The 12078-nt window shown below is 38.1% G+C and overlaps 1 protein-coding gene across 1 annotated transcript; it reads left to right on the forward strand.

Moving 5' to 3' along the window:
- Positions 1-2429: 2429 nt before the first annotated feature.
- On the forward strand, positions 2430-11770 carry LOC148874770 (uncharacterized). Its single transcript, XM_088962726.1, has 6 exons — positions 2430-2558; positions 7457-7661; positions 8113-8170; positions 8385-8477; positions 10327-10643; positions 10881-11770. Exons 1-6 carry the CDS (start codon positions 2430-2432, stop codon positions 11333-11335), a joined length of 1257 nt encoding a protein of 418 aa, XP_088818852.1. The 3' UTR covers positions 11336-11770.
- Positions 11771-12078: the final 308 nt, after the last annotated feature.

A 12078-nucleotide genomic window follows, 5' to 3' on the forward strand; every position in this document is an offset into this window, starting at 1 on the left:
CTAGCTCCACCACTTCAGGAAACACAGGGGCGTTCCCCATGGCATTGGCCCTTGGAGTCATGGAGCCAATACTTTCATTAGGAGAATCTTTGCCTCGTCGGTCATGCTCAGCTCCTCCTAGGGTGGTCTTCTCCCTTAGTACTTGGATGCTAGGCGCCCGAGGGGAGCTCCAAGCATCAATGTTATTACTCTCACTATTGGATGAGGTGGAAGAGGAACTTCTAGTGTCACTCCAGGTAGGGAGTTTATAGCACTCGGGTCCTGAGTTCGAGAATGACATGATTGAAGGCGGGAGTCCTTTACCTAGTGTCTGAATGAGAAAAGAAGGCTTAGGGACTCGGCTGGTTGGTAGTTGAGGTTTTTGAGATCACAAGCAAAGACTCAAGGATCGAGTGAATGGCGAGGACTCACTCAACCAGTGTCCCTATTTAAAGGAAAATGTATGACTCAGATCTCTTTGATCCAACGGCTGTAGAATAGCCAATATGATAGCCCGAACCGATGCGTTACACGTGGCATCGACCTCGAGGAGATGAAACGACATTGAAGGAACAAACCGGTTTGCCCGTCAACTCCAAGTCAAGAGCGACCCAAACTGGATGCCCTTACACACCTTCTCATGCAGGGCCACGACCGGTCAACACCGACACCCATACCGGGCACGACTAACAAACACGGACGTCCTACATCCGTGCTGACCACTATCGTGCATTCCCTCATGATCCTCCAATGATGTGAGAAGCAAACAAGGAAGCAGTTGCCACATGGTCATCAAGGAGAGTCCTCAGCAGTCGAGGCCAACACCTCTATGCAACTGCATGGTACTTTCTTCGGTCAAAGCCAAGGTTTTCACCCAACACGCCATCCGACGCATCCACACAATTGCGGGGTACTCTCTTCGGCCGAGGCCGAGGTCTCCGCTCAGCGCACCATCCGACCTTGAGAGTGGGGGACAGGTGATGTAGGTATACTTGGCAGGTCTCAGATCGCGCCACATGGCATTGACCAAATTAAATCCTAGCCACACATCACCAACTGCCTCCAACCACTCCAAGGCAAGGTCATCTATAAAGGGGGTGCTTGTCTCAAGGTAAGGACACTTGACTCTCTTGCATTCAGAATCCCATGATGATTATCCTTGGCTGTTATGGACTAAGCTCTTAGCCTTCGTCTCAAGCCTGGTCTGACCCCTCTCTAGCACTTGGCTAACTTGACCGTCAGAGTCTCTGCCCTTGGGATAACACCCGGGGCCTCTCATGTGCACTCTTCTCCTGCTTACAAGTCAAACATGTTGGCCTCGGGCACTAGCGAAATTCCCTTGTTGCCCTCGGCCTCATCTTTGGAAGCAACACCCAAAAATTAAATATATGTTTTCATTGATTTAACAATCATTATTTGGTGTAATGATAAAATCCTGGTTCATCAAGCGTGAGAATTAGGGACGAAAACAAGGCGGGTTCAGGGATAATTTTGTAAATTCTAGACCCTACCTACCTCTCTAAACCTCCCAACACGTACCTGCCCCAAAACTCGTAGAGGGTTAGATTTTGAGAATCCAAACCCTCCCCGACCCTACTCTCCCCAGATTTAAGGGTAGGTGTGGGTTAGGTTTAGAACCCACATCTAATTTCTCATCATTTCTTGTTATATAAGCAATAAATAAGTAAAATAACACAAACAAACAATAAATTTCCCAATTGTTTGATTTTAAGACATGAAAAAAACCAAGTTATCATTTTTTTTTGAGTTGGAAAAGCCTAAAGCCAACTTTCATTCACCTATAAAATCTTGGCTTGTAGTAGTCTCACCGGAAGACAAATCAAAATTAAGTAGAAGAGAAATACAAGAGGGAGTGTCACCCACCCAAAAGTAATGACCATTGATACCAATTTTAGCAAGTTTATGAGCAACACAGTTGAAGTTCCTCTTGACATGATAAACCAAGATTAAATCAAAGTAGAGGAGAAGCCGCATGCAGTTATGTGTGTACGGACCACGATGAGAGGGAAGATTCCTCCAATTGGCACTAGATAGATTCCATAGCATCTCCTTTTAAGATGAATTTTTAGAGACCCAGCAACATGGCCAACTTGAGCTTGCGATTCCTCCAACATAGGTTGAATCTTAAAGAAGCGAATCTCTCACAAACTGAACATAAGAGAAAAGTGGCCTTTAAAATAGAAGGGTTCAAAGATTAATGCTTGCGTCCATGAAATAGTCTTGAAATGCCAAGGTGGGCCCTAGACAAGCTAGATTTCATCAATGTTGACTTATGAGAAACTACCTCACCCACCAAAGACCACCACTATCCATGGGGAAAACATTAACCGTTCTGAGAGAAGATCAACCACTGAAAAACATGGCACCACAACTTTCTTGAAAAAGCAAGGGAATTGCAATCGTAACTATCCAAACGACTCTCACCGGCAATGTCAGCAAGTGATTCCAGCAGGTCCCTTTCGTCAAGAGATAGTGGACCTGTGTCTCAGTGGAGGATGCATCATCAATATTATCCCCAAAACAGTACAACTTCTCATAGATCATCGGAAGTGGGATTGGTATGGACACAAGTGTTAGACAGTGTATGCCCTTAGCTCAAGTCAGAATGATGTACCTTATGACATTTAATGTAAATGAATAAAGTACATATTTGATTCATGTTATTATGGTGTGTTTTCTGTGTAATACTCTTAAACCGGACACATATGAGACTCATATTAGTTTAGAATGTTCACAGCCGTTGGATAAGTTTAGGGAGATTTATCCTATCAAGGCTGACACTGATGTGCCGCCAAGTTGGTTGGGGTAGCTTGTCTCAGCTGCCAGGGTGAGACCCGAGGTACATGTAGTGTAGGTTTACTTGAAACCCTGAACCGGACCAGATTTCCAATATTGCCCTGGACCTTGGAGATTGATGGGCAAAAACTAGAAAGTTACACCTGACCCTAGACTTGATTATGATACTGCACTAGGTGTCAGATTGAGCTGTATTTGATATACCAATCAGTGAGATCCTTAGAGGGGGTCAAAACCTACGTATGTTGGGATAGTCTGAGAATTCATCTGAGTGGGTGATCATAGTGACAGGATCGGCCCCTTTGTCGGACAAAGGTAATGATCGGGGGTGCATTCTCTCTGATGGAAACCAAGACTGCCGGCAACCGATTTCAATCGTTGAAATTAGTTTTGCAAAATATATTTATATATGGATATCCATATATATATTATGATTTCAAAATATTTGCAAAAGGTTTTAATTCCCGTGATCCATGTGAGTAGAGAGTGCATCACTGTTCCTTGCAGTCGAGGGAAAGGTCCTCTTTTGTCAGGCAGTGTTTGATCATTATGGGCTTAGAGGTTAAGTGTAAGACCATTGAGGGTAATACCTGATGGGCTAATCTTGCATCTGCCCGCAGTCCCTGGGTTTTTATAAGGTGGCTTGGCCCAGGGACCACTTAGTGTAAGTGTTGGGCCCGTTAAGAGCCCATGGTGATTGGCTCAGGGGTTCACTGTCCATAACAGTGTATTTGGCCAGGCCTTGTAACAAAGGTTGGACTGAACCCATGTGGCTGATGTGTAGATCAATGTTTGGGTCCCATGCCATACAAAGAAGCCTAATTGGGCAACAGTTTGGAGGGTTACTGAGCACATGGACTTATTGGGCCTAAAGCCCATTTTGAACTGGTCTAGTTTGTTTAGTTAAAGAAGGGGCAGATCTGGGATTTGGATCAGCAGATAGGATAGGGAGTTATCCCTATCCACTCAGAGAGTTTAGATCCAAATAGAGATTTGGACATGAAAACCTCCTAATGAGATTAGGAGAGCTGATCTAATCTACAGATAAGATAAGGATCTACCCTTATCACTTAAAGAGAGTCCAGATTCAAATAAGGATTTGAATCAGGAAACTCCTAATGGGATTAGGAGCTGAACTCTTTAAGTCTATAAAAGGAGGAGGGGGCGAATCATTAAGAAGGTATCTCAAAACTCAGACATCAGATCTTAGATTACACAGAGAGAAGACATCAACATTGTGACTGCGCCATCTTCTCCCTGCGTTCTCCTCCAGTTGCCGCCAATTGCCAGTTCAATCTCCATTCTTGTAGGAGAAATCAAGAATAGTTCTTGATATCAGTATTTGGAGAATGATTGATCTGAAGTTGTGCTCATAGCCTCCATCGAATTTTTGTTAAAGGGTTCGGTTCTTGGGAAGAACACTGCTGATTTTACTCTACCATACACTGTGTCATCTTCAGCGGGAGTAGTCTTTGGAGATTTCTTTGGGCATAAGCACCTTCATTGGGAGTTACTGCTACTCTTAATCAGGTATATCCCTCTTCTACCTTTTGGTTTCAGATCTGGTACGGTTCTTGGTTCAAGATTGATCATTGAAAATACAGATTTTCTAAAACAAGGAATGTGATTCCCAGATGGGAGAGAGAAATTTTTGAAAATTTGCCCAACCTACCTGCAGGGTTCGGCCATCTATATGATGGATCTCATTCCTTCAAGAAAAGAATCGAAAACTGTAACAATTGACTTGTTAATTCCATCTTGTAGATCGGCAGTCCAAGAACCTCCTTACTTATGTTTAGTGTGTATGTATCATCACGATCGAAAGAAGGAACCAACAAGACTCCATGAACACCTTTTGAAACATTAACATAAACCCCCAATAAAAGGACTGAGAAAAACTCACATACAAAGATGTGAGAGGTAACACTCGTATACGAAGATACGAAAGAGAGAGAGAACTCATCCCTCCCCTCTCAAAGAGGAAGAGAGGCCCTCACTTAAGAGGGAGAAAAACTATCAATTATCATCACATACAAATCAAAATATTATTAAATTCAACACCTAATATATATAAAATTTATATGCTTTCCAACATTATGCGAGTTAGGGAGGGTTAGATTTAGCATAATACTATACCCTCACTTGAGAATGCAGGTTCAAGTTTGAGGGTGACTACTTTGTGCGAAAAAAGTGCCAAAGTTAAGACCTAGTGGTGATCATTCTTGGTCCAACTTGGCCTAGCCCATAAATTTCTGGGCCTAAGCCCCCTAATTTTGTGCAGGTCCATCTTGGCTCGGGCATACATTCAGCCCACAAAATTCTGGTCTGTGCCTTTTTTTTTTTTATTTTTTTATGCAAGTCGATCTTGGCTCGGGCATACATTAATACCACAAAATTCTGGCATGGGTTTGAGACCAACACTTAAATATTTTTATATAACGTATAAAAATTTTATCATATGCATATGACACATGTCAACATATGAATCAACTCAAACATGAGAGTTTACTGATAGGCAAGGCCTCCATTCTCTTTCATACATAATGTAAGACTTTCAAAAGTACACTATACTCACCAATGAGTGTTGTTTCAAGTCCTACATTGCTTGTAAAAGAAAGTGAAGGCTTTACCTTCATCTAGAAAATGACAAGCTAAGATAGGTTTAGGAATTAAATGTGGTCCATGCCTTATTTTTTTAATCATTGGCCTAAAGCTTGACCAATGCCAACTTAATTTGAGCTTGTATTATATATATATATTCATGTATTAATCATTATTTAGTTTAAAGTTTTCTATATAACTAAATTTTTATAACAAGAGGCCCAACCTAACCTTAGCCTAGGCTTATATTTTAGGCCTAGGGTCCAAGCTTGAGCTTAGGTTATAATATCTTATCATAGGAAAGAAATAATAATATTGATAATAATATTTATTTAACAACAATAGTAATAATGGTATTATTATTTAATAAAATACATAAAAGTTACTATAAAATAATAAATACTATTAGTTTTGTTCAAATAAATAATAATGTTTATTTTCTGATAAGAATATTTAATAATATGTTTAATAGTGATAATTAAAATATCTTATCATAGGAAAGAAATAATAATATTGATAATAATATTTATTTAACAATAATAGTAATAATAATATTATTATTTAATAAAATACATAAAAGTTACTATTAAATAATAAATACTATTAGTTTTGTTCAAATCAATAATAATATTTATTTTATGATAAGAATATTTAATAATATGTTTAATAGTGATAATTAAAATATCTTTTATTTATTATTAATTAATAATAACAAATAAAGAATATTATTAATTAAATAATAAATGCTTATTTATTTCAATAAATCATAAAAGTTGTTTATTAATTTATATTTTATTTGATATTCTTTTTTAATGTTATTTTTATTATTTATAATCTTATTAAACAGTCCATTTTGAAGCATAAAACGGTAAACTTCATAGTTTTAAATGTTGAAGAATTGATCCATCTCAAATGATCTTATCTTTTTAGAGCCTCTAAAAAGCATAACATTATTTATACTTTTCAGATTTTAGATTTATTAAAATCACCTAAAACCAATTTGTCTGATTTGAACATGACAATTAGGTGAAATCCTACATTTTTACCATTTAGGTGATAGAAGTCTAATGATGGGTTTGTTGAATTCTTGGTTTTGACTCGATTGACTATGTTATGTTTGGTTTGAATAAAAAAATTGGGAGAGAGGAAATCATTTAAGGCTCCTTTGAGATTAATAGTTAGAATTAGAATCAGAATCCTTTGGAATTGGATAAAAAATTGAGGGAGAGAGGAAATCATTTAAGGATCCTTTGATTTATAGTTGGAATTACAATCAGAATCCTTGGGAATTAGAACCTCAATAGTCTACTCCCCTCGCATGTTTGGCTCAAACTAGAATTAGAATTAGAATCAAAGTTGGCTGGAATGGGTTCTCATTCCGAGGGGAGGGGGAGGGAATGTTCATTCTCTTAAATAGGGAATGCCATTCCACCAAAAATGAGAATGAGATTCGAATTCCACCTAAAACAGTTGAACTATTTCCATTGCTATTCCGGATCCCTATTCCCATAAACCAAACATGCTAACAATTTTATTAAAATTCTTCATGAACTTTCCCTATTTTATGTTTCTCTTGTTTCTGTCAAACCAAGAATAGCCTCAAGGTCAAACGTTGAATTACAATTAGGGAAACCTGGTAAATTCGAATCAAAGGGTGTGAACTATGAAATGATGAAATTGTATGGACATTTTGTATAAGCCAACTCTGTATTGCCTATCAACCGTTGGACAGCTGTTTTGTCTCGTGGAATTTGGATTTTGGGAGACAGTTGTCCGACTCTAATAGACAACACAGCAAAATCGGTTACAGTCTATAACAGAACAAACAGCCACTGTCGTTGACCTGGGCCGTTGAGAAGTCCATCAAATTGATTAAGAAATAAAACCACCACTACGGCCCAGATGGGCCCAAACAGATCTCATCTACTAAATGGTTACCTACTCATCATGGCCCACCAACGCAGAGCGGTTGGAGTCTCGGCCAAGTTATCTATTTCCTTGACTACTGTCATGACACGTGTCACAATACTATTGGTTAGTGGCTTCTAGAAGGTGTTAGAAGTTGGAGCTCGGAAAGAATCTTCCTTCGCTCAGTCGGTCCGTTCATACGGGAGAATCTCCTCTTGCGTATAAAAGGAGTTCTCAGCTCTCTTCCCCGCCTCGTTCTCTGCTTGCACGATTCCTAACTTCAAACTTTCCCTCGTTTTCTCAGCGTTTCCAAGGGACGGTTCGCGTTTTCACGGCTCTTTTCCTTTTCCTCCGAGGTATTTTCTTAGCTTTGGTTTGTGCAATTGTTTATTCCAGATAAACTCTCTTGTAGTCTTTCCCTTTTTCGGTTGGTTCTATGCTAATGGGTCTGATTCTTGTTGCCATTTTAGGAGCTAATATAAGTTTAGAATCCATAATCAGTTGAATTTGATCTCTATTAATTTTGATTTTGAAGGTGACAGTGAAGGTGGATAAGAAAATAATTCTGTGTTGACATTTCTATATTGGTTTGGTTAGTTAATTGGTTTTCAATTTATCGAGTTTAACTTCTGAGTGAGTTTTGATATTGATTAATGATATCTATAACATACTTCGGTGTTCTAATTCGCTGCGGAATTTCTGAAACTACGGGTTTTTCGTTGTATTAACTTATTTCTGTTACTGAAACCATCTTTTTTTTTTTTTTCTGAATATAGTTTAATTAGATTTTGCTGTATCTGTTTTCAGCACATTCAGCAACTCCAACTACTGAACTTGTATATTGGACTGTTTGGAGATGGCTGAGGTATGGGATCATTTTATTATGTCTACCCCTAAAAAAAGACTTGGTCATCCTCTTTGTTAGCTCTTCTTTTTCAATTTATTTGGGTAGATCCCTCTCCCTCTCCTGCTCTCCCCCCCTTTTCTCTCTTCAGTGTTAAATTCTTTTTCCATATGTATATTTGTAGAAGAAATAACTTATTGTTTCAGGATTATTTTTCCGAATTGCTACAGGATAGTTACAAGGTGTCCTTGAATGTTTATGATTTAAGCCAAGGGCTTGCTCGTCAACTCTCTACTACGTTCTTAGGAAAAGCTATCGAAGGCATATGGTAAGTGTTAGTTGTGCCTTGGGGAGGGAAAAAGAACAATAGAAAGAAAGAAAGTTGAAGATGCAGAGTAGCTTGTTGATTAGTGGTTTAAAACAGAAGAAATTGATACCATATGCATGTTTGGTTGACATATTATGTCTGGCTACTCTTCAGCAAAAGCCAATGAATTGTAGTTATAAACTAAGAAGGCAATTCACAAACACCTACAACCCATGTCATGTGTTAACACATGACAGTAAAGAAAAGTCCATGGAAACTAAATTACTCGTGATTATGTTCAAAATTCATAGTTCCAAATGGTGTAACCGGTATAACCTTTAAAATATTACACTATCTGCTTGATGTGCATAGGACTATTTTAAGATACGAAATGAATGTAGAAAAATAATAAGATATACACTGCAAAGTCTCAGACGTCATTGTCATTTGTCAGTCATGTGACAAATTGATGCTGATGTTTTTTTCATTGCTTTCTTTTTCCCCTTTTATTATTATTAACTGGTGAAAAGAAAAATCGAAAAAAGAATGATATATGATATGATAGACATAACCAGAACAATCTCCAGTCTCCCACCTGTTCTATCTAGAGAATCTGCCATGCCATTTGCTTCTCTTGCATGCTAGTTCAGGCTGGTTGTCAAGGCTTTTGCTTCTGTAAACAGGAACCTAAGAGTCCAAGAAATTTCATTGCTCAAGGATCCTGATTGATGTCTCTGGTAGTCTATATTGATTGTGTTATCTGTCCATATGGCTGAAATGCTATACTTGAAATAGATACTTTTAGAAAATCCCTTTTCCTTACATTAAATTATAGAAAGTATAAGACTTCTTTACCCTCTCTTTTACCTTTTTTATTTTTAAAAATACTCTTACTATAAACAGTTAATTTATGGATAAGTAGGTTCCAGTTGTTACATGGCTATGCTCTTTTTTGGTTTTGTCCTTCCATTTGGAAAGCACTCTCTTTTACAAGATTATATTTTGTTCACAAGTGTGGGATGGGATCAGTCAAACACAACCACACGTTTAGACTACAACTGATTTACATGGTTAACCTTTAATTGAAGTCTAAACCCATTTTTTGGAACTATTTAATCAAGTGGTAGGGGCATTTTTACAGCTGGCATCTATAACTGCACAATTTGGTCTTCATTAGAACATGAATCCAGTATCAACTGTCATCCAAGAATTGTTAGCAGATGGAAAGATTTAATTATCTTAGATCCCTAGATGGGTTGTTGGTCACTGAACTTGATATTATTTGTAAAGTCTTGTAGGTACTTATAGTCTTTGAATTTTGATGTTCATGTCTGAAATACCTTACATCTCTTAGTGATCTAATACATTGAAAGCGTGGTCATTGAATTCTCCCATCACTTTTACCAAAATAAACAAATAAATAAGAATCTCCCATCATTTGGTGTATGTAACTGAAGTGACTAAAAGAATGTCCTAGGTAAGCTGGGTTAAAGATGACCCGAAAGACTGACATGGAGAAAATGAGTTGGCTTTCTAATTGTGCAAAAAAAAAAAAAAAAAATGGAATGGCCTTATAATATGTACCTGAGATTACTAAAAGAATGTCCTAGGTAAGCTGGGTAAAAAATGACCCAAAAGACTGACATGGAGAAAATGAGTTGGTTTTCTAATCGTGCACAAAAATGGAATGGCCTTACGATATTACCTGCAATGCATATTCTTTTAGATGGGTTATCTTTCATAATCCACTACAATCCTTTTAATACTCTATATATTACCTGAGGACATGGTTGTTTCCTTCAGATTTGCTTTTTCTCTATATGGGAAGATTTAAAGGATATTGGTTTCTCATTTTTGGCTGCTTAACCAGGCACACAGGTATAGTAGTTTATGGAAATGAATATTACTTTGGAGGAGGAATCCAACATTCACCAGTTGGAACTACACCGTATGGGACTCCAATTCGAGTAGTGGAGTTGGGTGTCACACATGTGCCCAGGGAGCTCTTTGAGGAATATTTACGTGAGATCAGTCCTCGATACACAGCTGAAACTTACAGTTTGCTGACTCACAACTGCAATAACTTCTGCAATGAGGTTGCCCAGTTTTTAGTGGGTGTTACCATCCCTAACTATATATTGCAGCTTCCTAATGAAGTAATGAGCAGTCCAATGGGTGCTCTTATAAGTAAGTTTTTCATCCATGTATATTTTTCAATTAGATTGCATATTTTCTCTTTATATGTGAATTTTGGAAGTTATGCCTGCTAACAGACTATTTGTGGAATCTTTACTGTTCGCCCCTTCCCCATCTTTGTTTTTTTTCTCTAGGTTACAGCTACTACTATTGTGTGGTGGATCTATCATAGTGCACTTTCTTTTGCTTATTTTTGTTCGTTTTTCTTATTATTGTGTATATGCACAGTGCCCATGATTCAGCAACTGGAAAGCACATTGAGGGCTGGTGCTGTACCCCAAGCTCCACAGTTTAAGCCTTCCCAGCCTACTACTCTCAAACCAAGTTCCAATAGTTCCACTTGCAGCAGTCTGAACAAGTCTACCGGAGAAGGAACCAGTACCAGAGCAAAGGCCCCCTTGAAACCAGATGCAAATGGATCCGTATATTCTAAAAGGACATCACAAAAGCCTAGTCTAGACAAAAAAGTGCAACCTGCTGTCAAACCAGCTGGAGCTAAGGTTAATGGGGCCTCCGGAGATCCCCTTGTGACTACCAGGAACAAAGTGCAGGAGGAGATAAGCAGTGAATTTGCTGCAATTATGGCGACTGGAACACTGAGAGCAAGTGAGGCGGCAGCACTTGCTACAAGAAGAGTGATGGAAAGACATGGAATGATGAATGTGGTCTTGCCACAGAGCTAGAATGGAGAAAGGGTCCTTACAGAAATACGAGTTTGGTGTTCCAACTAAATTGCGGGATAGAAAAATTCTATCAACATTCCTTGATGTTACAATGGCATTTAAAATTCAACCTCAGTTCTCACTGATTCTGGCCTTCTGGGAAGTGGAAGTGTGAGAGGAAAGAGCCATGAGTATGCGAGAAAGTAAAACTGCAACAGATACTCTGACTCCAACATGACGATGATGAATCAGTAATGGAACCTTTCTTCTATACTTTTTCCTTATAAAACCATAATAAATCAGTAATTTTTAGTAAAAAATAATAAATCAGTAAGGGAAGCTTTCTTTTTCTACTATGCAAAACAAATAGGCGTTGTCTTTAAAACAGATTCTCAGCCTAAGGTTCTCCTATTTGGCACATGATTACCAATCTAACTCTATGAAAGGCGTTTCTTCCATGTTAGTGCCATGGTTTGCTTTTTCTTATTATTTGATTGGACATTTTAAGCCATTTCAAAAAACACATTATGAATGCTTATTAAGAAAAAACCATTTTGACATCTCTTGTAATGAAATAACATTTTCAGCTGTTTGGTCATGTGGTGTCTATTTGGCACTAAACAATGGAAAAACTTCGGCTGTGGCTTAGAACATTTTTTGAAATGCCATGTTATCATAAAGTGGGGTAAAATGGTAATTGCCCCTATTTCCTTTTAACCGCAAAAGTAAATATGGGTGTGAATTGGTGAGCATGTTTAACCTAA

Source organism: Nelumbo lutea, chromosome 1, assembly GCF_056320005.1.
Source record: "Nelumbo lutea isolate HS-2025 chromosome 1, American lotus-T2T, whole genome shotgun sequence".
NCBI lineage: Eukaryota > Viridiplantae > Streptophyta > Magnoliopsida > Proteales > Nelumbonaceae > Nelumbo > Nelumbo lutea.